General features: G+C 43.0%; 1 protein-coding gene across 1 annotated transcript in view; it reads left to right on the top strand.

Moving 5' to 3' along the window:
- Positions 1 to 1,546: 1,546 nt before the first annotated feature.
- The window catches only part of RFX6 (regulatory factor X6), a 54,088-nt gene continuing 29,501 nt past the window's right edge, over positions 1,547 to 26,133 (top strand). The window contains exons 1-7 of the mRNA XM_073335176.1: positions 1,547 to 1,766; positions 2,325 to 2,481; positions 4,458 to 4,581; positions 8,177 to 8,238; positions 17,810 to 17,887; positions 20,501 to 20,528; positions 25,856 to 25,963. Of these exons, the coding sequence (XP_073191277.1) occupies positions 1,547 to 1,766; positions 2,325 to 2,481; positions 4,458 to 4,581; positions 8,177 to 8,238; positions 17,810 to 17,887; positions 20,501 to 20,528; positions 25,856 to 25,963 (777 nt within the window). The remainder of the gene's footprint in view (positions 1,767 to 2,324; positions 2,482 to 4,457; positions 4,582 to 8,176; positions 8,239 to 17,809; positions 17,888 to 20,500; positions 20,529 to 25,855; positions 25,964 to 26,133) is intronic.

A 26,133-nucleotide genomic window follows, 5' to 3' on the forward strand; every position in this document is an offset into this window, starting at 1 on the left:
TCAGCCCAGAGCTAGGAAACTATCTAGTGCTCAGCTCATGTTAAGTTTGCATGCCTGTAAGAGCGCTGCTCTCCAGAGGTGGGCAGGAACTGGATTTCCCATTGCACAGGAAATTCCATGATTTCAACATTTGTCCCATTCTGAAATGGAACCTGAACACACACACAAAAATCAGAAATTTCCTGTCAAACGAAATTCTCAGCAACAAATGACTAAAATAATTTTGGATTGATGGAAATGTTTCATTTCAATAAAATCAAAATATTTCATTCCCATTTTGACCATTTGATTTTTTTTTAAATTAGAATTTAAAAGAAAAGAAACCTCAAAACAAAAAGCCATTTTGAAAATGAAAAGTGGAAAGGCTGAGTTCCAAAACCAGGCCAGGGGAAGGTGTCCATTGTATCAGAATGCTTCCCGCCCCCGGCCCCTCATCCACACATCTCTCCACAACGTGTCCCTTTGGACCAGCTGGCAAACCCGCCCCACGCAAAATGCCCACCCAGCTCTGTGCTCTCCCTTAAAGAGCAATGCAAACGCAAGTCCTTTCAAAGACCCACAGTGAATGCGACGGTCAGAGCAGGGTGGGGCCAGAGCCCGACCTTTGGGGAATGGTATGTATGTAAGTCCCTGTGTTCTTTCCCTGGTCCCTGCAGAGCCCCTCCTCCCCTCCCCCCCTCAGCTGGCCCCTCTTCTTCCCTCGAGGAGGAAGGATCTGACCCGGGACAGCTGGGCAGGCTGCCCTGACCTGGCTGCGCGCCGGCGCCACTTGTTTGCCAGCCTGGTTGTAAGTTTCTCTGCCTCCACCTGCGTGACCGTGGGCACCGCTGCTTCTTCTCAAGCCCCTGGGTGCTGCGGGGACCACAGCCCCCCCCCCCCCCTCCGCCCCGCTGGAGATATGAAAGGCGGGCTAGAAACACAATCAGAAATGCTTGTTCTGCGGGGTTAACCATTAACCCTGCTCCAGCTCGGCTCTGCGCCGGGTCCCCCCACACACTCCCCCGGGGCCAGGACTAAACCGCTTTCAGTCCCGTCAGTGACGTCGGAGCCCGTGTAGTTCACACGGCGGCTCCCGCGGACGGGGGCTCTTCGCTGGGACCTGCCCCTCTGCAGGGAGGGATGGGGGACGAGCAGCGCTCCTGGGGCTGCCGGCCAGCATAAAGGGCGTGCAGGCAGCTGGGCGTGTGGCGCGCGCGAGGCACTGTGAACGGGGCCCGATCTCATTGGGACGGAGGAGCCATGCAGCCCCCTGGGACTAGAGGTTAAGCCAAACCTGCCCCCGACGTCCCTCTCCTGCTGCAGGCATCCTGCCAGTGTCCGTGGCTGGGGTGGCTGATCTGCAAGAGTGGCACCCAGAGTCAGACTCCTCCAGGGCACCAGGCTGCTTGGAGGGGGAGGGGGAGAAGCGGGGCTCGCCCAGGGGCTGATGTCCTTGTCGGTGCCCCCTGCGCCCCCAGCCCTGCTGAAGGCGTGAGACGCCTGCCTGCCCCCGGGAGGGGGCTGCTGCTCGCATGGACGCTGCTGGGGGAATGTGCCAATGAAGAGCATGGCTAAGGCGCCGGAGGGAGAAGACGACTCCTTCCTGCAGCCCTCGCAGAAGGGGTCCCCCGGGCTCCAGGAGGATTGCTATGAGGGCCTGCTGGGGAAGGCCTTGCTCTCCTACCCGGAGCAGGGGCTATGCGCCCCGGCGCTGCAGCAAGCCAGTTCGCTGGACAGCCAAGAGCAGGGCGATCCGGAGCCTGGCCTGCCCATTGGGATCAAGTCAGGTAAGAGCGCTACCCCCGCGGGGGAACTGCTGTGTAACTGCCCTCTAAAGAGCATCGGATCGTGCCTCTATCTCCCCGCTTTCCGCTCCCACCTGCAGGCAGCGGGTCTATTTCAGTGTGTCCATAGGGCGGGGTGCGAACGGCGGGTTCCCTGCGCCCCAGGAGTCTTAGGTAGATAGGTGTAGCCTGGATCTGAGGCTGTCTATGTCATCTCAAAGCCAGGAGTGTAATGCCGGTGCTAGACCATCCCTGGCATACACAACCGGTCACATTACACAGATATCGCTCGTACTTGGCGATTGCATAGATACATTAGATGAACTCGATAGATCTATCTGTCTAACCTAGTTCATCGCAGAGTGTAGGGACATGTAATAAGTATCTGTGTAATACACCCGCCTGCGGATATCTAGATCAACGTACACACAGAGATATAAAATCAAAGGAAGGGAATTTAGGATTGAATCAGGGAAATCGAAAATACTCTTTCAAATGGAAATGTGATAAACAAATGTAACGATGCACTTGGATTTATTTTCTTTTCCCCCTGACACTCAGAAATACATTTTAACAGTGAAGCCCTTTCCTCAGAAGAGGAGGATACAGATATTCATGACAGTAAAATAAAATCCTTCGACAAAAACCTGTCTCCGAAGAAAACCATCACGCAGATTATGAAGGACAAAAAGAAACAGACCCAGCTCACCCTACAGTGGTAAGGCTCTTGCCCATCTACACACAGAGCACACCTGTACTACAAGGAGTTCTTTCTTTCTTTCTTTCTTTCTTTCTTTCTTTCTTTCTTTCTTTCTTTCTTTCTTTCTTTCTTTCTTTCTTTCTTTCTTTCTTTCTTTCTTTCGTGGGAGGAAAGCTAATAATTATTTACAAAGTCTGAGTGCATTAGGGTGGTAAAATCTGTGTAAGGAAAGCTTTCCCAAAGGAAGTTACTTTACTACTTGCAGAAAATGCGTCTATTGCTGTATATTGGTCAAATGAATCAAAAATTAAGATTTCGGACCACAAAGGGAATTTAAGTATTTGTTTATCCAATCATGAAATTGGTCTCTGTAGCCCATTTTCACAATATTTGCCATTTAATCTGGTGCTGTTTTGGAGGGGAAAAAAACGATCTAAAAACATAGCTCACAAGATATCCGAAGTAGATTTGCTAGGGAGTATATGGGTGGCTTTTACTAGCTTTAATGCAGACTGTAGTAAAACACAGTGGGACTTATTTTAAGGCCCTGTCTCTGGAAGTGTAAACCTGTTTACGAATACTTTCACTGCTACTGATTTATCGCAGCTCAACATACAATCTAAGCCAAATCTCCGAAATAGAAATCAATTGAAAGCATAAAGATCCCAACAGAAATATTCTCTTCTGGTTACCCAATAATTCAATATTAACCAGCATCTGATTTATAGCTGCCTAGCACCAGTTTATTTCAATGCGGTACTGTTACCCCTGCCTCTAAAAATAAATAGCCATATCCTGGAAAAACGTGAAGATGAGTGATTAATTAAGACATACATTTGTGAAAGGAGCAGTTAATTGTCATGCCTTTGGTAGTTTTACTGAATTGTAATGCAGCTGGTCATTGTTCCCAGACTGGAAACCCTGATGTTACTGTATTTTATTCCAGCAAAGAAAACACCCAAGAACAGCCCTTATTTGGGAAATATTCCCTTCGGAGCATGGTTGAAGTCAGGGAAATCTCCCACTGAAGTCAGCGAGATCTTTGTTACAAACTTCAGATTTAGCCCTAGATTACTTCCTCTAACAGTGAAATCCATATAAAGTAAACACAGGACTGCATTGCTACCCCAGATTTCTCAGGCTAGTTTAACCTGGGGAGTGGGCCGTAAACCGATTCAATAGAGGTTTCTACAGCAAGTCCTTTTATGCATGTATGCAATTTGAGCGAAGAGGAAGCTGTTATGTGGGAATGGCATTGATAATAGTGAGGGGTAGAAATGGGCCAGGGGTGAAATAGCTCCAAGACTGAGAGCTCACAGGTATCCCCACTCGCCATATTCACCGAATACAAGATGAAAGGACCAGGCTTCGTTTCATTCCTGGAAGTACCAACTTAGTGTCCGTCACTGCTAGCCTCTGTGTCACTTTTAAATGAAGTGGCAAGATATTAAGAGATGCAGGCTCACACCCGTTCAGACAGGAGTCTGGGAAACAAAAATAACCTCTAGATGAGGTTGTGCCTCAATTCCAGTTCAGCCCCTCTCTAAATAAGCATTTCCAGTTTCTCTGGGTTTTTAGACAGAAGTTGCATATTGAATTAGTCCAGGCACTGAATCAGGATCTAGATTTAGGCTCTGGATCAGTCAAAAGTGATAGGGTTAAAATGATCCTTGCAGGTAAATCAGTTGCGTTTCAGGGAGTAACACCAGGGAGGAATCCTTCCCCTTATTTGGTGGTGGTGATTTTGTTCTCCCTCTTGCTGGAGAAGAAAGCTACCGTGCTGGTTGTCACACATAAAGCACAGCAGACCAGCATAAGCCGTTCCACTCCTCCATCTTGCCCAAGGTGCTGTACAGTAAGTTGCTGACTAGTAAGCTGTAGTGAGAGCTCTCAGTAAATGTTGCAGACAGGGCAGTGGAAAAGAAGGGAGGGACAACAAAATGGGGGAACCCACGGGATGGCTTTTCATTCTGGTTATTGTTTTTACTCTGCAGGCTGGAAGAAAACTACATCGTGTGTGAGGGAGTTTGTTTACCAAGGTGCATCCTTTATGCACATTATTTAGACTTCTGCAGGAAAGAGAAGCTAGAACCTGCCTGTGCTGCGACGTTTGGGAAGGTAAAGGAGCAAACATCTGGCGGTCCATTGCTTGTCAGACTAATTCTTCCACAGAACCATGTTTAACTCCTCCCCTGTTATCACGACTCTCAGAAATGAACAAATCCTTCTGCTTTCTAGAGCCCCTGCGTCTTTGAATTAAATGGGGTCCAACTAAACCTGCATTGCTCCCTCTGAACAGAGTCTTACGGTATGGCTCCACTATGAAATTAGGTTGAATTTAGAGAAGTCGGTTTTTTAGAAATCGGTTTTATATATTTGAGTGTGTGTGTCCCCACAGAAAATGCTCTAAGTGCATTAAGTGCGTTAACTCGGCGGAGTGCTTCCACAGTACCGAGGCAAGCATCGACTTCCGGAGCGTTGCACTGTGGGTAGCTATCCCACAGTTCCCGCAGTCTCCGCTGCCCATTGGAATTCTGGGTTGAGATCCCAATGCCTGATGGGGCTAAAACATTGTCGCGGGTGGTTCTGGGTACATATCGTCAGGCCCCCGTTCCCTCTGCTGATGACCTCTGCCTGGTCACCTCTGCTGATGAGCTCTGCATGGTCACCTGCAGCTTGCCATGCTGGCCAAACAGGAAATGAGATTCAAAAGTTCACGGTTCTTTTCCTGTCTACCTGGCCAGTGCATCTGAGTTGAGAGTGCTGTCCAGAGCGGTCACCTTTAAGTCGAAAAAAAGGGCTTCATCGTGTGGACGGGTGCAGGTTTACATTGATTTACCGCTGCTAAATTCGACCTAAAGTCCTAGTGTAGACCAGGGCTAAGACAACAACCTCAAAGAAATGAAATTAAGATTCCTCTTGATTTGCACTGTGAAATCTGGAAGAGACATTCTCTCTCGCAGCCTTTGCTTTGCAATGAGAGGAATGTGATTCTTCATATAAAAGGTGCAGCCTGAGGGATCTGGGACAGAACACTCAGCTTTATACTTGGCAGTCTTTAGTGCAATTACAGAGAGAAATGTTGTGAGGTACAGTAGGAGAAGAAGAAGAGTTCAGAGCAGAATGAGTTTCTAAGTGGGAAACTGTTGAACCCGCCTCCCCCTTCAACCTCTCCCACCCAATTAGTCCTAAAATCATTTAACCAGAGTGAGAGATATGGACTTTCCAAATTAAATCCCATACATACAGTTAGTGAAACGGAAAACCAAGAAGGCATCACAGATCAATTTTGTAAAACACCACTGATCCATTCAGTTTGCTTACAGAAATGCATTTGTTAGTCTAACGAAATAACGGTAATGGAAATCAACTCCAGATCATAAAACGTTCACTCCTCATATTTTGTTACCTGCATTGGATGTATTTGGGGAGTTCCCATCTCACGTTGCTTAAATGACTTCAGTATTATTGGGAGAAACAACAAATTTCCACTTAAACAGTATTTTTATTGTGAATTTTATTTCCTCTGCTTATGGGATAAAGGACTTTTCATTTGGTACATCTACTGCCTTAAGCCTCATTGAAACAATTATTGGTGTGGAAAGATGATTAGGGCACTAGCCTAGGATTTGGGAGACATGGGTGTAAGTCCCTGCTCTGCCACAGACTTCCTGTGTGACCTTGGGCAAGCCATTTAGTCCCTCTGTGCCTCAATTCCTGATCTATAAAATGGGGATAATCATAAATACATTAAAAGTGTGAGGCACTCTGATACTAGGGCAATAGCGGGGGGTCATATAAGTATGAGAGAGAGAGAGAGAGAAATTTGTATGTCTTAGCCTCCAGATTGCACATTTAAGATGAAAAATCAATCCATTACAAAACAAAATATCTAAGGGCCAAATCCTGCCATCCTTACTTAGGATTAATGGCAGTTTTGTTTGGGTCATTTTTTTTCCAGGTTTCCATTAGTATTGTTTAATATGCATCAAGATGAATCCAGAGTGATTGTGTCTGAGTCATCAGTGAAAAGGGAATTGGAACCAGGCCACCTGAATCTTATCTCTAGCTTTGTCTCTGACTCTCTGTGCAAGCTTAGAAAAATTACTTACCCTTCTGTGCCTCAGATTTGTAATAAAACTACTTCCCACGGAGTGAAAAACTAAACCAAGCAGTGTTTACAATGTGCTTTGAGATCCTAGGTTCTATCAAAATTCAAATATTCACCTGTCGAGGGCTGGCATAGCACACCCTGTGGATCTGTGATGCCCTGTCAGAGGGATGGGAAGCATTCAGTCATTGTATCCTACTGTCAATGTAAATCCTTCTGTCACTGTATTTTATTCAGGCAGAGATTACAACCAGTAAGGAGCACCCCACTCCCATAGCCTGGCCACAATCCCATTGGGAAGCATAGGTCCTGCTCCCCCATTTGGCACTATCTGTCTGAAAGGAAGTAGGTGAGGGTGAGGACATATCTCTTCTCTCCCGTTTCTCCCCCATATATACCAGCCAGCAAAGCTGGCCTGCCAGGGAAGGGAGTGCCCACTGCTTCCTCCTCTCATGCAGCAGAGCTGTCCTGCTGGCATGAGTCAGTCTCTAGATCTGAGTCCGAGGCCCCAGCAGGTGCAGTAGGGCTAGGAGTGGGTGTTAAAAGCAAACCCATCTGCTGAACATTTTAGCACAGTGTGATGTCATTTCTCATGTGGGTGTTATTAGATCACCCCAGCAGTTTCCTCCCACCCTGAACTGCTCAAGTGGGACAGACATGATTTTAGAATCCTGGCCTGCTGCTGCACTGCGGTGGGGGAGCTCTCCCTGAGCTGGCTTTCTCCAGCCTTTGCAGTATTGCAGCTTGGTTCAGGGTGGGGGGAGTGAGAGGAGCCATCACAAGGAGTCATTTGCCCCTTCCCTGTTCCCCATGGTCCCCAGTTCTGTCATCACCTCTACACAGCCTTGACCCACTCCCCAGTACTGCTGCTTCTCCTCCTCCTCCAGAAGCACTCTCAAGTACTTTCAGCCCCCTGGCACACTGCCTGGCCCGGCATCTCCTCTTTCCATTTCCAGTGCTGACACCTGGTACCTACCTTTCTTCCCCAGGGCCTAAACACCTTCCAGGCCTGGTGCCTTCCTTTCTCCCCTAGAGCCCAGACACACCACGCAGTACCTGCCAGAGTAGAATCCCTGCTACCGGTCCTTTTGTTCCACCTGACGGCCTCCCTAGAGGCTGGGGCAAAGAATCCAGTGCTGCTTAAGTGCAACCCATTGAATGGGTTTCTCCTGAAGACAACTAGTCTTTGTGGTGACAAGTAAGAGCGAGACTGGGAAGGAGATCTTGTGGTGTGTGTGTGTGTGTGCACGTACACACTTATGGGGAGATCTGGAGTTACAAAGTGGGGTGACTGAGGGTATGAAATGCCCTAATCTTTCAAGTCACCTCTACTCTGGGCTCTAGAAAGCATAAATAATTTGTTTAGTTGTTTGTGGATCTTGATAGCATTGAAATAACACTTATTCATGAATCACAAATGTAACAGTTTTCGGTCTCTGCAGTCTCCTCTTATACTACAAGTCTACGCTTTATTTTTAATATGTTCAGGAATAAGTATTTATCCACTGTTCAACATTTGCTTTTTCAAGACAAACTTTTCAGAGCTGCTGACAAAGGAAACATGCCCTTGCTAGAAACTAATATGCCTGACTTTTTCATTAGACCATTCGTCAGAAATTCCCCCTGCTTACCACACGGCGGCTTGGGACAAGAGGCCATTCAAAGTAAGGCACAATTATCCATGTATCCACATAGAGTATAGACAGTACAACATGCAATACTTCTGTGTCCGTATTTTATGCATTAAGCCACAAAATCTGCATTCAAATAACTAGAGCTACAGATGACATTTTGTGTGTGTGTGTGTGCGAGAGAGAGAGAGATGGAACTGACAAACAGTCTGAATTTTAGAAAAATTATTGCATGCATGATTTTAAATGTAATGGCTTTTTCCCAGATTTTCCATTATCTTTATAATGTCATGGATCCTTTGTGGTGTTTCCAAACTTTTGTCAGATATTTGTTATACTTGCTCATTTTTGCTGGGAAAATTGCATCATTGAATTATGATTGTTATTATTCTGGTTTGCAAACCTGGCAGCTTTTCACTCCCATTTCCAAATTACAGTAAATCTTCAGCTGAAACTATTAGAGACAGGCATTTAGTGCTAAACCTAGAAGAAAATATACAAATGATCTTTGTTAAGGATAGTTTTAGAAGGACTTTGAGAGTTCATAATTTTAGCTGCAGACTTCTTCCGTCTAATCAACCAGTTGATTTGTTTCAGAGGTGTCACCTTGTTAGTTTGTATTAGCAAAAACAACGAGGAGTCCTTGTGGCACCTTAGAGACTAACACATTTATTTGGGCATTAGCTTTCGTGGGCTATAACCCACTTCATCAGATGCACCTGCTGATTTGTATAGCTGGTCTGTGGAGTGTTGTGCTTTAGGAATACAGCATGATGATTTTTTACATGTGTGTTTATGATAAGTAAGCATGATGCCTAGTGTGTAAATGATGTCGGTGTTCATCCTGGACTTACATTTTTAGCTCTAGGCAGAGCAGGTGTAATGTTATTGTGAATCTCATCGTATGACAACACCTTTTCTTTCTGAATACCCCAAGAGCTCTGAGGAAGTGTGATTGAGTTTCCCCAATGTGATTTTGATTTTGGTTCAAGAATATAAAAAGTGTGTCTTTCCATGGATTGTGTATGTTCTTAAGGACGTAAGGAGCAATGTACTGTATTGATGCACCAATACACCATATATGATGAAAACCAAAATTGGACAGAGGCAGGGTGTTCTAAATGATTCCTTGATGCACAATCAGTGAATAATTAGGAATCAGGTATTTCAGTAAACTCTCTTCCATTCAAAGTAAGGCACCGTTATCCATGCATCCACATAGAGTATAGGCTGTACAACAGTGGGAAGTTAATGATGCAACATTCTGTGTTGTTTGAAGTTGACTGTCTATGAGGCTGTGCTACCAGGGAAGACTTAAGATTGTTAGAGTGACCTTAAAAGCTAATTTCCATACTTAGCTGGGTTTTGTAAAGTTTATACTGAAATTAGAATTCTGGGGATTTCAAAAGTGAGGGGGACACTTTCCCGGGGAGTGGGGGTCTGGTTAAACTTTATTGTTTTAGAAGGCATTTTTCAAAAAAGTTAGCAGTCCTCAACCTTGAGTCCAATTTAGTCAAGTTCTTATCTGTGAATTTCTATTGGTTTCAGAAGAAGTTTTTCTTAAGAATGCCCATGTTGCTATGAGGAAAGTTAAGGGATATAAATGGTATCCATGTTTCTGTGAATATATCTATCTGCACTAGTCCATAGTTATTCTAGACCTTATTCAAGAAGTGCTTAAGTATGCATGTGCCTTCAAATACAGGCGTAGTCCCAGGATAGCTCTCATGCTTAAAGTTAGGCATGTGTTTAAGTGCCTTCCTGAATCAGGGTATAGGAAAATAGACTTGACTCAAAGAAGAGATCACAATAGAGTGATGGTTTATTGAGGCAAGACTGAAAAACAGAGACAAGTAACAAGGAATAAAATAAACAAACAAAGATGGAAAACCATAACAATAAGAGTAATAAGAAAACTCTTGGGAAAAGACTCTGTGTGAAAAATTCTTACCTGTGAAACAAAGTACAGAAAATAAAGCTGGTCTGCAAAAGGAAAACATACGGTTGTGTTCTTCTTGAATTATTTATACTATATGGCCTGAAGGATGTTTGGTTGACTGTTTTTTAAAGTTTTTTTCCCCCTGCTGCTTATTTTTTTACTTTGGACTTTATCTTAGAAATATCAGGAACGGCAAGTTGGTTCCCTGGCTTTTTGGTGAGCTCACTGGAGATGTCATATATGGAATTTAGCTTTAGGATTTAATCAAATCCTTCTTTGATTAAAAATTAACAATTTCAAATTGTTAATAGCAACATATTTTTTCCTTCTCGAGTGTTTCTCAGGCATTGTATTAACAAAAACAAAATGAACCAAAATGTTTTAAATATTTGGAATAAAAATCCCTTCCCATCTCTATCAACTCTATTCCACTTGCCTCATTTCTCTCATGTCATAAATCCTACCAGTTTCCCAATGGTCCATAGAGTTTTCCAGGAAAAATAGGGGACAAGACCTAAATTTCGATTGTAAAGTGACAAGATGGGGGGCGCATAGTTGAGGAAGGAAGCCCAACTATCTTTCAGGCTTTATTTACATATCTAGGGTGACCAGATGGCCCATTTTTATAGGGACAGTCCCCTTTTTGGGGACTTTTTCTTATATAGGTGCCTATTACTCCCACCCCCATCCCGTTTTTTCACAGTTGCTATGAATATCACAAAGAAAAATAACAAATGGAACGCAAATTCGTTTTTCCCCCCTTGCAGGTCACCTTTAAATGCTGAAAGGAAGTTTTTGGAGTAAAGTTGTTATTGGAAAGAAGCTTGTGTTGGTTAAAAGTCCGATGGGCGTGGGGGTGTGGAAGGGTGATCATGCATTGTCTGCTTTAGTGAAATCTCTTATTGTAGTAGCTCAGTCATGGCTACAGGCATCCTAATGTAAGTGTGGACTGATGTATTGTCCCAGAACTTTGGTTTGTAACTGATCTCATACAGACTTCTAAACGTTATGGTGTTGGCATTGTATGCATAAAAAACTAACTAGCTCACAAATTCTCCAGACTAGTCAAGTTCTTCTAAAGCCCACATAGCCCAATGAATCTGGACCTTAGGTTCAGCCATTCTATTGCTATTATAAACCAGAAAATACCAGAAAAAAGTCCCCAAAATGCACCTCAGTTTTTTGGACCTGTCATATCAATAAGCAGGTTACCAGATTTTGCCCCAAACCTTCAAAAAAGCAATTCTACCTTCAGTAAATATCATACATCTGTGAAATGTCAGGTGGATTGATTTCTGTGAAGTTGAGGGGGGTGTTTAAAAGAGAGGTAATAGCACAATTTATAAATATGTATTTATAAATGGGGATCTAGCTCCAGCATTAATTGTGTAGAGATGAGTGTCACTGCCCACATCTCTTTTTGAAGACATGGTACAATATTAGTACAGAAATACAGCTCATCCGGCATTTACTCAGCAGATTGCACAGGCTCACTGACCTTGACAGTATTAATGAGTGATGTTTTCATATGGATTATCTGCTCTTGAACACTTTCTTCGAATGGGTAAGGCACCAAGAGGTTTCGCTCAAACATCTTGCATTGGGATCTTCTTTTTTTATCTGTTTTTTTTTCTGAAAACATCATGGGCCTGATTTTCATTTACACTGAGACGACCTGGTCTACAATTACAAATTAGATTTCAGAGTAAAGCAGCCGTGTTAGTCTGTATCCGCAAAAAGAAAAGGAGGACTTGTGGCACCTTAGAGACTCACAAATTTATTTGAGCATAAGCTTTCATGAGCTACAGCTCACTTCACTTATGCTCAGATAAATTAGTTAGTCTCTAAGGTGCCACAAGTCCTCCTTTTCTTTTTACTTAAAAATTAGATCGACCTACTTATGTTGCTCAGGGCTGTGAAAAATTTCACTTCCTGAGCACCATAGTTCAGTCCTGTTCTAGATGTGGCTAGGTTATTAAGAATTTCTCCATTAACCTAGCTACACCTCTCGGAGAGGTGGATTATCTAGATTGATGTGAAAAATTTCATGCCCTGAGTGCCATAGTTAGGTTGACCTAACCCCCACTGCAGACACAGCTAGGTCAGTGGATGAATTCTTCCATCAACTTAACTATCACCTTTCAGAGAGGTGGATTACCTACACTGATGGAAAAAACCCTTCCATTAATGTAGGAACCTTTCCATTAATGCTGTAGGGCTTGTAGTGTAGACATAGCCTAACTGCTCACTAATGAAAATAAGCAGGTCAGAACCTGGGGTTGAGTGAGGTTAGGTACTACTAGGTACACATTATAATACAGACATGTCAATAAGGAGCAAAGCTGGGTTCTTTCGGCTGGACATAGTCATTTCCTCGCACTCAGACTCTTTCTTTTAAAGAATGTAACACAATGGAGTTATTTCAGTTCTAAGGTTTAGATTCTTGTTTAGTATTTTTAATTGTATTACTGTAGCATCTAGAAACTCCAGTGAAGATGCCATTGTGCTGGGTGCTGTACAGATATAGAACCAAAAGACAGTCCCTGCCCCAGAGAGCTTACAATCTAATATTTCAAAGGAACCCCCCCCTGCTCTTTCCATGAATAAATTATCTCACAATGTACTTCTCACCTCGTATATGTCAGGATAGTGATAGAGCACAGCCACAACCAGAGCTGACCAGAGAATGACAATTCCATTTCTCAGCAGCTTTTGAGGTCCCAACATTTGTTTTTATTTTGCACTGGAAGGTTTTTGTGACAACAGAATTGTGTTGGCAGAGAGGCAGAGATGTGTGCGGGTGTCATGGTAGGTAGGGCACACAGCTCCAAGTCCCTGCTCTGACTGATTGAAAGCAGAGTTTTTCACCCCAGATCCCTCTGATTTAGGCAGCATAGAGCCTTTAACCTGTCTCACTCATATCCCAGGACAGTGCCCCTACTGCCCTTTAGGGTGTAAGAATCTTTCTTTCTCTTTCTGGATCCCAAATCCCATTTTGATGAAATCTTTGTTGAAACCAGAACTTTTTGGCTTAGATGAAAGAGCATGTTTCACTGTAGAGCAGGCTTCAATCAGCTCTCGTCATGACTACCCTGTATTTCCCATATTGCTGAAGGGATGGGGATCCTGGCTAGATCCCAGCTAGATGGGAGGAGACCCACTATAGAAAAGGCTGTAAACACTGTCTCAGATTAGTATATAATAGTCTGTAAACTCTTTGGGGCAGGGACTGTGTCCTCTTGTGTGTTTGGACAATGCCAAGCATAATGTGGCCGCTCCCAGAATAGAAATAATAAACAATAATCACCATGATCTGTGAATTACCTGTGACAGCTACTCAGGAAAATGTACATACTGGGTAGAGTAGACACACAGGAGATTGTGTTTGAGCTCAAGTTACATTTTAATTTCTTTGTAGACTTTGATCGGTTAAATCTTAGCTTTTATCCATCATGTCTGAAAACTATTATCTTATTTATTAGGAGTGATTTAGTGGGTTAATAAAACTGATATGGCAGCTGGCCTCGTGATAACAAGTTATTGCAAGTCCCTGAACAGCTTAATCCTATCATTTCCTTATCAGCCATCATTTGTGTCAGTGTAAGCTAAAATCAGGGCTACTAGTTGCACAGGAACATATGTTACAGCAGACCAATGAAATAAAAAAGGAAAGCAGTTTAGTCTGTTTCTTTTTATAGTTCTGTTGAGAAAATCAAGAAATAAATCCTTCACGATCATGGATCTTATTTTATTCCTAATAATCATATACAATATAGTAAATATATAGCTATGTAGTTGTATATTTTATATAATGAATTAGAATTCTACATTTGTTGGGAAAGAAGAACTATTTTGTAGGAGGTTAGTTTGAAAAATGGCAAGTGTTTGAAGCTGCTGAGAGATTTCAGATATTAGAATAAGATCTGAGAAGTTGCTTTAGTGACAGAGTGCAAATGAGCAAATCAATGGTGCATATATTATAATGCACTTAACATTTTTTAAATACGGGTGATAGCTCTGTATAATATTTTCTCTAATCTAATGTACAACTCTTGATATTTAATTGTTAAATGATAAAAGTTTGATTTTTTTAGAACATATTCTCACACATTTCATATCAAACACTCTTAAATCTCATCTAAAATAGTTTCAATGCAATGGGAGAAAAATGTCCATGAGCTCAGAGTGAAAAGTTTGCATCTGAACTTTGCCAAATGTCAGGAATGTTCAGATCCAGAAGTTTGGTTCAAGCCCAACTCTTTAATATAGAATATATGGAATACAATGGCTGAAAGAAACTTCATGACTTCTATCCATAAGAGAGATCAGATACAGAAGTTTATGCTATGGAGGTAAGATCCTTTAGCATTATGACATTGATTGGTGTTATTTAGGGCCTAAGCCACCTGTTGATATGATTTTACAGAGCAACTATTGGTCACAAATAATGGAATGATTCAAGCAGGTGGACATAGTTCGGAGCTATGTTAATGCATCTTTAAAATTGGCCTGCTCATGTGTACTTAGTCACGTCACCGATCCTCAAACTAATATACTCATGGCAAAGAACCAAGGGACATGATGAAAATGTAGGTGACAAAATCTTGCTCTTCTCAAGGGTCAATGGGTATCACGGTGTTTTGGTGGAGTTACCTTTACTCATAAATTTCAGGTAAACAATGAAAGCAGTACTGTGTTTAGCAATGACCACTTAGCATCACATTTCCTTAGCTATAAAACCTTGACTGCTGACAGCAAAGCCGGCCATCAGCAGAAGTAGTACTTCAGTTGGGATCTGCAAAGCCAACCAGATAATTTAGACACATAACTCTCATCAAAATTGCTTTTCATGGGAGTTGTATCTAAATCCCCATGTCAGCTTTGAAAATATAAAACCCTTCATCTTTTACCATTCCTTCCTTCTCCCTCAGGAGAGAAAACAGTGAGGATACAATGTTATACTAAAAGGAACAACAGTGCTGAGTTGGGATTGCTTATCAACTTGTTCAGAGACATCATCAAAGAAATACCACTTTGTGGAGATAGCTCTTCTACAAAACACTTGTCTCATTGAAGTCAGCAGGACTAGTCATGTGCTTAAAATAAGCATGCACTTAAGTATCATACTAGATCAGGGCCCAAATTTGGTTGCAGAGCACAGCAATTTGATATAGATATACTGTCCATTGGTAGATTAGGATCACCCGTAGCATCATAGGGAGCAAGTATTTCATTAGTAATTGTATCTATTCCAACACATTGAGGCTTATATTGGTAGCAACAGGTTCAACAATGATTTTCACCATGATAATTGTTTACACTGAGTTCTTTTGTTACACTGGGAAATGATGATCTAGCTCTGATGCACAGACTGAAAAGTCAATGCTTTTCTTGAAAAGGTTTCATTTAAAACCTCTTTGATGCCATAAAATTAAGGTCTCTTTCACCTTCCAAGACTAATAATGCAATGCTGGATCACTTCCAAAGCACATAGAATCATAGAATCATAGAATATCAGGGTTGGAAGGGACCCCAGAAGGTCATCTAGTCCAACCCTCTGCTCGAAGCAGGACCAATTCCCAGTTAAATCATCCCAGCCAGGGCTTTGTCAAGCCTGACCTTAAAAACCTCTAAGGAAGGAGATTCAACCACCTCCCTAGGTAACGCATTCCAGTGTTTCACCACCCTCTTAGTGAAAAAGTTTTTCCTAATATCCAATCTAAACCTCCCCCACTGCAACTTGAGACCATTACTCCTCGTTCTGTCATCTGCTACCATTGAGAACAGTCTAGAGCCATCCTCTTTGGAACCCCCTTTCAGGTAGTTGAAAGCAGCTATCAAATCCCCCCTCATTCTTCTCTTCTGCAGGCTAAACAATCCCAGCTCCCTCAGCCTCTCCTCATAACTCATGTGTTCCAGTCCCCTAATCATTTTTGTTGCCCTTTGCTGGACTCTCTCCAATTTATCCACATCCTTCTTGAAGTGTGGGGCCCAAAACTGGACACAGTACTCCAGATGAGGCCTCACCAATGTCAAATAGAGGGGAACAATCACGTCCCTCGATCTGCTTGCTATGCCCCTACTTATACATCCCAAAATGCCATTGGCCTTCTTGGCAACAAGGGCACACTGCTGACTCATATCCAGCTTCTCGTCCACTGTCACCCCTAGGTCCTTTTCCGCAGAACTGCTGCCTAGCCATTCGGTCCCTAGTCTGTAGCTGTGCATTGGGTTCTTCCGTCCTAAGTGCAGGACCCTGCACTTATCCTTATTGAACCTCATCAGATTTCTTTTGGCCCAATCCTCCAATTTGTCTAGGTCCTTCTGTATCCTATCCCTCCCCTCCAGCGTATCTACCACTCCTCCCAGTTTAGTATCATCCGCAAATTTGCTGAGAGTGCAATCCACACCATCCTCCAGATCATTTATGAAGATATTGAACAAAACCGGCCCCAGGACCGGTCCTCTTCCTCTTCTCCTCCATATGATACTTTATGGTGCTTTTACTTCTTACTTTAAAAGTGACTTTCGTACTTTGAAAAGTAGAAGTAGAAGTTTCCAGGAGCCTATGTGGTCTCAGGCTGAGCTAAGCCCTTCAGATTGAGCTAAACTACAGGAAGACCAGCAAGACAATATATAGGGAAAAGTGGGGGCTGGCCTCCTGCCCCAACCCTTTCTCACCACCACTTACCCAGTGACTCTCCAGATTCTACCAGAGCATAGGGACATTGGAGAATCAGAAGACACAACCCCATTTTATACCCCCACCCAGAATCAGGACTATTGAATCTAGACATCTGTGACCATCTAGCCTTCCTGCCAGTGCAGGATTGTTTCATCTCATACATTTACTAGAGTTTTTCCAATCTAGTTATCAATGTGCCATGTGATGCGACAAATCACCCTGAGGTGGTTATTCTTCTTCTCTCCACCTCACTTCTTCTGTCCATCAGGGATCTTGCAATTGCCCACCTCTAGCCCTTAAGAATTTCTCCACCTAATTCTCCCTCCCTCTAGGTATCTCCTTCCTTACTGAACACTTTTTAAAATATCAGGGATGAAGGGGTTAATATAGAGAGTTTATAAACCAGGTTATAACTTTGGCATCCTTCTGGATGAACAGTGCTATAAAAAAGTAAGCTATTAGCTTTTATAGATGAGGAAATGATGTTGATGTAAGTGATACTAATGTGACACTAATGAGTCATTTTTAAACACATTACTACTTTTATTGTTTATGTTTGAAATATACAAAGGGGACTTAATCTAAATTTTCCCCTCAGTTAAGCTGATGCAACTCCACTGAGTTTGGAGGGGTTATGCCAATGCAATTTAGGCCTGGTCTACACACAAAGTTGACCAGTTTAACTAAAAGTTGTGATTCTAAACCAAATTACTTAAACCAGTGCAACTATGTGTTATGTCAAGAGTGTCCATGTGAAGGGAGTTGCACTGATTTAACTAGTGAATCAATGCACGCACTGTGGGTGGACAAGGCCTAAGAGGAGCATCCAGCCAATATTCCCATTGCCTTCAGTGGGACCAGGATCTGTCCCAGTGACTTGAAACATTACTTTAATTAAAATAGAGTCTAAGGAAAAGTTGAATTAAGCACCAGTTTAGTTCCCTGTAGATCTTTATGTGTGTCCCTTTTCTTTTTCATAGGTATCATTACTATGGAATTGGCATTAAAGAAAGCAGCGCGTATTACCACTCTGTGTATTCTGGAAAAGGGTTGACAAGGTACAGTAACATGACTACTGAGACTAAGTCTCTGCCACTGTATTTTGGAATGATGTTCAGCGATGATCTAATTTTAATCTCATCTATCTATGTAAGGTAGTCACAGGACACCTATCACTGTAGTATAGAGGCACCAGTAATATTGTTCTCTCATGGTTTTAATGCTCCTAGTTTGGGGCAGTAATTTACTCCCAAAAATCCAGAGTTAAATTTTTGGACACAATGGGCCAGCTGGTGTAATTCAGCTTACCTCCACTGAAGTCAAGGGAGCTATGCCATTTACACTAGCCCACTAAATTTAGAGTAGTGAGGCTCAATTTTCAGAGCATTTTGCTCATATGTATTTGTGTGGCAGTCTTCTCCATTTGCCACCCAATGCAGCTCACCATTGTGAAACTGCCAGGGAATGGTGTGAAGTTGGCACCTGTGGGCAGGAGGGCTGGTTTCAGTGTAGATTAATATTTACTGATTCTTTTACTGGCAAATATCAAGCTGAAACCTAAACCAGAAGCTCTAATTATATTTATTTAAGGGACAGCTAGCAAGATCAATAAATTATGATAGCTGCATGTTGGTTTACCAAACAAAGATTAATAGTTCATAAAACAAATGTCTCTGTTCACATATGGCTTGAATGAAGGCTTTCATTGTCGATGACAATACAGCCATGAGTGGGACTGTGTTAAAGGAAAAGGATAAATGAGTTCATAGGCATATATAGAAAATTCAGCTGCTGGCCGCTTCAGGTTATCGCCCATGGTCCCTGGCATAAGAAATGGGGCACAACAGAAAACATGAGGCTAATGTTGGCATTGGTCATCTAAAGAAAGGGGGGATCCTGCAGTTGCTGGGTATAATAATCTGAACCTGCCATTTCCTTAGCCAGTATTTATCAAGGGTTGCGGGGGTGTTTTTGGCACATTTGTAGATGAGATTATTTTGTAATGCAGAATTATCTTGAACAAATTGCTCATTTAATTGAGTGAGAGGCACAAAGGGGACCATATCACTAATGGCCCTGGGCAGTATCTCAGCCAGAGCCATGCACCATTAGGTTCAAGCCTGTGGCCTTACAAGCTCCAGTGCTGCTGAGTGAAAGAAAGTGGAGTTAATGCAAAAGTACCTAGGGCCAGATTTTCAAAGGAGTTAGGTGCCTAACGGTGCAGATAGGTGTCTAGTGAGATTTTCCAGCACTCCCAGGTATTTAACAACTATTGATTTCATGAGACTGAAGTGCCTCGGCACTTTTGAAAACCCCGCTAAGCACCTTTCTGCATCTTTAGGTGCTTAAATACTTTTAAAAATCTGCCTCCCCCACCCCTGTCCTTCAAAGGAGGAAGCGTAGCACACTCCTACCAATAGTACTGTGGGAAGAACAGCTTTAGCTTGTGACTGAGGCTTTGGAGGAACACACCCAGCAAAAGCTGCCCAAGTTATATGCTGAATTGGTGATCTCCCCTTGCAGTTCTGTCCACAATACACATCTAGCTGTGAGGCCCCTAGCTCCATCTCTGTAGGCAATGGAGTTCTTCTACCCACCTGCCCTCTCTGCTTGCCTTCTGGTATCGGCATGAGGTTTGGAAGGAGACATGAGGTTTGGAAGGAACACACATTTCCCCTTTCCAAGACAGTAACTGGCATTCCCCTGAGCCATTTTCCCTGTGTCTGGCCTGTGCAGGCAGAATGCCTTGGGTCACCTCTGGCCATGTCAGCTCCACGCCCTGTCCCCAACACATCTCAATGGCTTGAAACCACAATATCGCCCCATGTCACTATAAAACTTCATGTTGTCGTTGTAATCTTATCACCTTGCAGCTAAAATAAGGGAGAATTCTATTAATTAAACAAACCACAACTGACTTGTTTTCATCATTGTGCAGATCCTTGTAGAACCTTGCCACCCGCGATTACCTAACGTAGTAGATCTGATTCAACTTGAGTTTTCTAGTAACTGCACCTAGGGCTTGCTTTGACATCCAATGAAGCCAATGGGAGTCTTTCCACTGACTTCTGTGGCCATTGGACCAGGCCCATAGTACACAGAATGCTGTCTATACTGTTTTATATTCCTGACAGTTATTAATGATTTTTTTCCATCCGAGATACATCCCTCTTGGATTGAAACTATTCTGAGTTCTAGGAAAGTTTCTGGCAAACACTATTTTATGCTGTTTCTTCTCAAAGGGGAAAGTCTAAACTCTTTTGTCTTTCATTTATTTTTTATTAGTCTTATTCTCTGCTAGGGCAGTTCTAAAATATTCTAGATTTGGGGTCCAATGCTTCCCTGATTTACAGACTTTTGTGAGGTTCTGACACAGGTTTGAAGTCTGAATGGAACCTGGGTCTTAGAATTTTCTGTTTGGTCACTGCCCTAAAGTCGTCACTTTTAAAAGACGGTCCCTCATGGCTTTAATGATGTTCTCAGGAGCTTGGAGGCCAGTAGAAGTTGTGGAATAGAGCTAATTGCCCAGATATGTTTATTTTTCAGGCTTACCAGGATCATTTTCCCATCCAGTGCAGTGTGTGGGGGAGAAGCTGTTGTTGTGGATGTTTAATTAAAATAACCACAATGCTCAATTTTGATGTACTAATACAATCTATTTGTTTTCAAAGGTTTTCTGGAAGCAAGCTGAAGAATGAGGTAAGCACTGTGCCCTTTTTTCTCTTACTTGTAGTCCCATTATTCATAGTAGTACTATTGAATAGGGAGTGGTTCCCCCAACCCCCAGTTTGCTTGAAAATTGAAACAGTACGTTATAGGGTAGATTGTGCAACCTTTAGCCAGGCTGCTAAGAATGTGCTCCCAAGAGTAATCCCAATGAAGTTAATGAGATTACACTTGTGAGTAAGGGTTCTCAATATAAGGGTTGTATAGTCTAGCCCTGTGTGTCTGAGACAATGCAGTCAAGTTTCAAAACAAAACTAAAATGAATGTGACCAGACAGGATTTAGTGAACATTTTTAAACTCTCCTTACATTAAACTATATACCTACTCACTGCCTTGAATATACCATAGAATCATAGAAATGTAGGACTAGAAGGGACCTCGAGAGGTCGTCTAGTCCAGTCCCCTGTACTGAGGCAGGACTAAGTACTAGACCATCCCTGGCAGGTGTTTGTCTAACCTGTTCTTAAAAATCTCCAGTGATGGAGACTCTACAGCCTCCCTAGGCAATTTGTCCAATTAGTTTTCGCAGAAAGGATTTACGATTGCATGAGATGTCACTCTCACCAGCAACACAGAAACATTGAAAAGATTTTAAAATCTTATAGGTACAGACTAAATGAAACTTGGATGAACATTGAATGCCAGGCACATTGTTTACCTCTGGTATGTTTTATCACATTTTTTAGTATTTTTTCTGTATGAGGGGATATCAGAAACTCTTTTATCTAAACCAGTTAGTGTGCCATTAGAGTCTGCATGGTTAATTAGGCTGATAATATTGCTGTCATTATCTTAATGTTAAATAGCCATTAGAAACAGATGGCATTAGAATGGAAAGGGCAGGTGGCAATGGGTTAAAATATCAAACCTAGAAGTGGGATACAGTCATATAAGTCCATTAGCACAATGAAATGGTGCAAATGTTTTTTCTTTAAAAAAACGTTTATGCACTAATTTCTTTTAATCAAAGCCTTTAATACATTTAATGGGTAATTGCGTAATAAAGGCACCCAGATTGCTCCTGTTATCGATTAAAAAAAAACAACTCTGGATGCTGATAGGCAATTGAAGAACTGCAGAAATATTGACTAAAAACAGTGTTTTAACTGTCTAATGTTTAAGACAATACAGAATTTAAACTTCTGTCATTTCTTTCATTGAGCTCTTTTCCTGTGTTTGAATAGGTCGATGGGACAGGAAAGGTGCTGTTCAAATAGCACATGTCTGTCATTCCTTGCTTTCTGTTTTGGTTTTTTTAATGATAAAGTAAAGACTGTTTGGAAGTCTGAAGTGTTCATTCAAATTTGAATTTAAGGTATTCCAAATGCAAATACACAGCCTCAGACGAAACAGATCAGTGTAAGAATGTAAGTCAAAAGATTGAAAAATAGGGCAAATAAATGGTGGACAACACCTAGCTTCAGTTCTTGGTATTCTGAATTCATTTAATTTGAGGCTGACTCAGATTGTTGAAATCCTTACATCTGCTTCAGTGGCCACAGAATTACACACTTTACTGTATTTCTTTGCACTATGTTGATGTACACGCATTAAACTTGGTAATTCACGCTAGAGTGAAACTCACCCATATGCAGAGGGCTAGAACAAGGCCAATTTAAGTACCACTTACATTCTCAAATCAGGGTTTAAATGTGGCTGGCCCAGTACCCGGGCTGAATCCAACCCAGTAGTAACTGAGGAAACCCATTCAGAATGAGTGGATTCATAAAGGTGAAATTCCTGTCATTGCAGAAGGCCGGTGCAAGGCTCTGTGCACTGAGGACTAAGTGAGGCAGAGATGGAACACAGGGACTTGTGCAGGCAGCCTGCCTAGGGTAAATGTAATCCTGTGTGAGCAAACACAATTCAACAAGGCAGGAGAGCATCACAGAATGTACTCTGTCCATTTATCTTGACCACTATCATTTCATTTTCCTCACGATATTTCATAGTGCACTGTGGTATATGTTGTAAAGCTTAGGAAGTCTTAGTAACGTCATACCTCACATTATACAGGGTGCTACTGTTCAGTCTTTGCTGAGAAGTGGGCTGAGGCAGCCAGGTTTTTGTGGGAATTATAAAGTCAGCAAACTAGTGAAGCGTTGATTTGTCGTTTTATCATTCAGTTAGTATCTGAACATGCAGGCTTGTCATTGTTTCATCATCTGCACCTGCCGTTGCTCTGAAAAGGAAAGGCTAGCATCAGTGTTTGGGGCCACAGTTCTAGCCCTGAAAGTTTTCCTCTCGAGGTATAGCCAGCACCTGTGTTACCTTTGGCTGTGATCCTGCCAGGGGCTTACAAGATTAATTTGGGCCCCGGTTGAATGGGAGCTCTGTAGGGAACATCTAGGAACTGCAGAAAGTGGTACTGTTGGCCCAGAAGGGAGGCATTTTTCCCTCTGAGTTAGTACTGAACCAGTGTGCCCCCAGGGTAATTGGCGGCCTGGTGCTTCTCAGAACACTATCTTCCAAGGAGATGTAAGCCTGACATCACGACCACTTGTGCTTATCAACAATCCCACAGCATTTCTTTTTTTTGGTAAGAGAGAGTTGACCTTAGTGTCCTGGCCAAATTGCAGCTTGGTTAAGTGTGTTTTGCCTCTCCGTACTATCCCTGGCATGATTTTATTTTTCACTTCCTGCCCTTACGCACAGTCCGGGAGATCTCAGTCAGGCAAAACTAGGGACTTCAGTGCTGGGCTCTGGAATTGTTGCATAGTATTGCTGTACATTTGTAATGAACTGTGGTTACACACCCCTCCAGGCATCACTATCTTCAGCAGGGATTGAGCCAAAATCACAGGCCACTGCCATTTGAATGAGGGACAACTCCTTTAGGTGTGAGAAAGCAACAAGGCACAGAGCTTAGTTCAGCTCCTGAGAGTGAATGAATGGGAATCACGTGTATGAAGGTTAGGGTATGTCTACACTACGGAATTAGGTCGAATTTATAGAAGTCGTTTTTTTAGAAATCGGTTTTATACATTCGAGTGAGTGTGTCCCCACAGAAAATGCTCTAAGTGCATTAAGTGCATTAACTCGGCAGAGTGCTTCCACAGTACCGAGGCAAGCATCGACTTCCGGAGCGTTGCACTGTGGGTGGCTATGCCACAGTTCCCGCAATCTCCGCTGCCCATTGGAATTCTGGGTTGAGATCCCAATGCCTGATGGGGCTAAAACATTGTCGCGGGTGGTTCTGGGTACATATCGTCAGGCCCCCGTTCCCTCCCTCCCTCCGTGAAAGCAAGGGCAGACAATCGTTTCGCGTCTTTTTTCCTGAGTTACCTGTGCAGACGCCATACCACGGCAATCATGGAGCCCGCTCAGGTAACCGTCACCCTATGTCTCCTGGGTGCTGGCAGACGCGGTACGGCATTGCTACACAGTAGCAGCAACACATTGCCTTGTGGCAGCAGACGGTGCAATATGACTGGTAGCCGTCATCGTCATGTCCGAGGTGCTCCTGGCCACGTCAGCCAGGAGCGCCTGGGCAGACATGGGCGCAGGGACTAAATTTGGAGTGACTTGACCAGGTCATTCTCTTTAGTCCTGCAGTCAGTCCTATTGAACCGTCTTATGGTGAGCAGGCAGGCGATACGGATTGCTAGCAGTCGTACTGTACCATCTTCTGCCGGGCAGGCAAGAGATGAGGATGGCTAGCAGTCGTATTGTACCATCTTCTGCCGGGCAGGCAAGAGATGAGGATGGCTAGCAGTCGTATTGTACCATCTTCTGCCTAGCAGCCATGAGATGTGGATGGCATGCAGTCCTTCTGCACCGTCTGCTGCCAGCCAAAGATGTAAAAGTTAGATGGAGTGGATCAAAACGAGAAATAGACCAGATTTGTTTTGTACTCATTTGCTTCCCCCTCTCCCCTGTCTAGGGGACTCATTCCTCTAGGTCACACTGTAGTCACTCACAGAGAAGGTGCAGTGAGGTAAATCTAGCCATGTATCAATCAGAGGCCAGACTAACCTCCTTGTTCCAACAAGAACCATAACTTAGGTGCACCATTTCTTATTGGAACCCTCCGTGAAGTCCTGCCTGAAATACTCCTTGATGTAAAGCCACCCCCTTTGTTGATTTTAGCTCCCTGAAGCCAACCCTGCAAGCCGTGTCGTCAGTCGCCCCTCCCTGCGTCAGACCAACGGCAAACAATCGTGCATCTGAGTTGAGAGTGCTGTCCAGAGCGGTCACAATGGAGCACTCTGGGATAGCTCCCGGAGGCCAATACCATCGAATTGTGTCCACAGTACCCCAAATTCGACCCGGCAAGGCCGATTTAAGCGCTAATCCACTTGTCAGGGGTGGAGTAAGGAAATCGATTTTAAGAGCCCTTTAAGTCGAAATAAAGGGCTTCCTCGTGTGGACAGGTGCAGGTTTACATCGATTTAACGCTGCTAAATTCGACCTAAAGTCCTAGTGTGGACCAGGGCTTAGACTGTTCTGGGAACCTTTATAAATGAATGGGAGCTTACCTCCAAAATAAGCAACCAGCAGAGGTGCTCTTTCACTTATCCAGCCAGTGTGCACAGAAGAAAAGGGCGTGGTGTTTACAGTCTTATTAGTGTTTCAGGAGGCAATTTGAGTCTCACTGTGAAAACTCCCACTTGTTTCAATGGAATAGGATTGGGCCAGTGCTTAATTTGTAATGGAAGAGGTGCCGGGGATCAAGCAATTTTTTTGCATTCAAACTGATGCAGCAAGCTCAAAAGTGCTGGGGCTACGAACTGCCAAACCTAGAGGTGCCAGGGCTCCCCCCTGGCAAGCCATGGAACAAATTAAGCACTGGATTGGGCCCATACTCTCTAAAGGGTCCCTTCCAGAAAAAAATGTGTCTAATTAATCTCTGATATAACTCAGTTAAAGTCATGGAGTTGCACCAAAGATGAATTTGGCCCAATGTGATCACCTGGTTTTACAAAGCTTTGTATATGTTTTATGTATGTCCATTTAAACACAAGAGATTATAGTCTGCTTTCACTTATAAATCGGGAATCAATTCTTTGAAGCCAATAGAATTCCATGAAGTCAGTGGAGTGATTCCAGGTTTGTACGACTGTGAAAGCAAATGTCGATGGTGCTTAAATTTAGGCACATGCTTAAGTATCTTACTGAATAGTGACCTAAGTTTTGAAACCTTCAGATTTTGGAAGTATTATCCAAGTATTATTGAATTTAACCAAAGTTTTGGAACCTTTGGGAGTCTCATAAGATATAACATAAGTTAAATACTAATTGGTGGTGGTATTGGCAGTATTAAATATTTCTAATTTTACTGTATTTTTACACATTTCAGGGTGGCTTCACTAGGAAATACTCTCTTAGTTCCAAAACTGGAACACTTCTTCCAGAGTTCCCCAGTGCTCAACACCTTGTTCTTCAAGGGTGCATTTCTAAAGAAAAGGTAAAATGGGAGATGCTTCTTTCTTGACTTGCAGACCAAAAACTGTCAGAGAACTTTTCTCCATATCTCACTCAGCCTTTGAGGATCACAATATTGACATGAAAGAGCCAGAAATGTCCACAATCAAACAGAGTTGACTGATTTATAGAAGGGGCAAACCTTTACTAATG

Source organism: Lepidochelys kempii, chromosome 3 (assembly GCF_965140265.1).
Source record: "Lepidochelys kempii isolate rLepKem1 chromosome 3, rLepKem1.hap2, whole genome shotgun sequence".
NCBI lineage: Eukaryota > Metazoa > Chordata > Testudines > Cheloniidae > Lepidochelys > Lepidochelys kempii.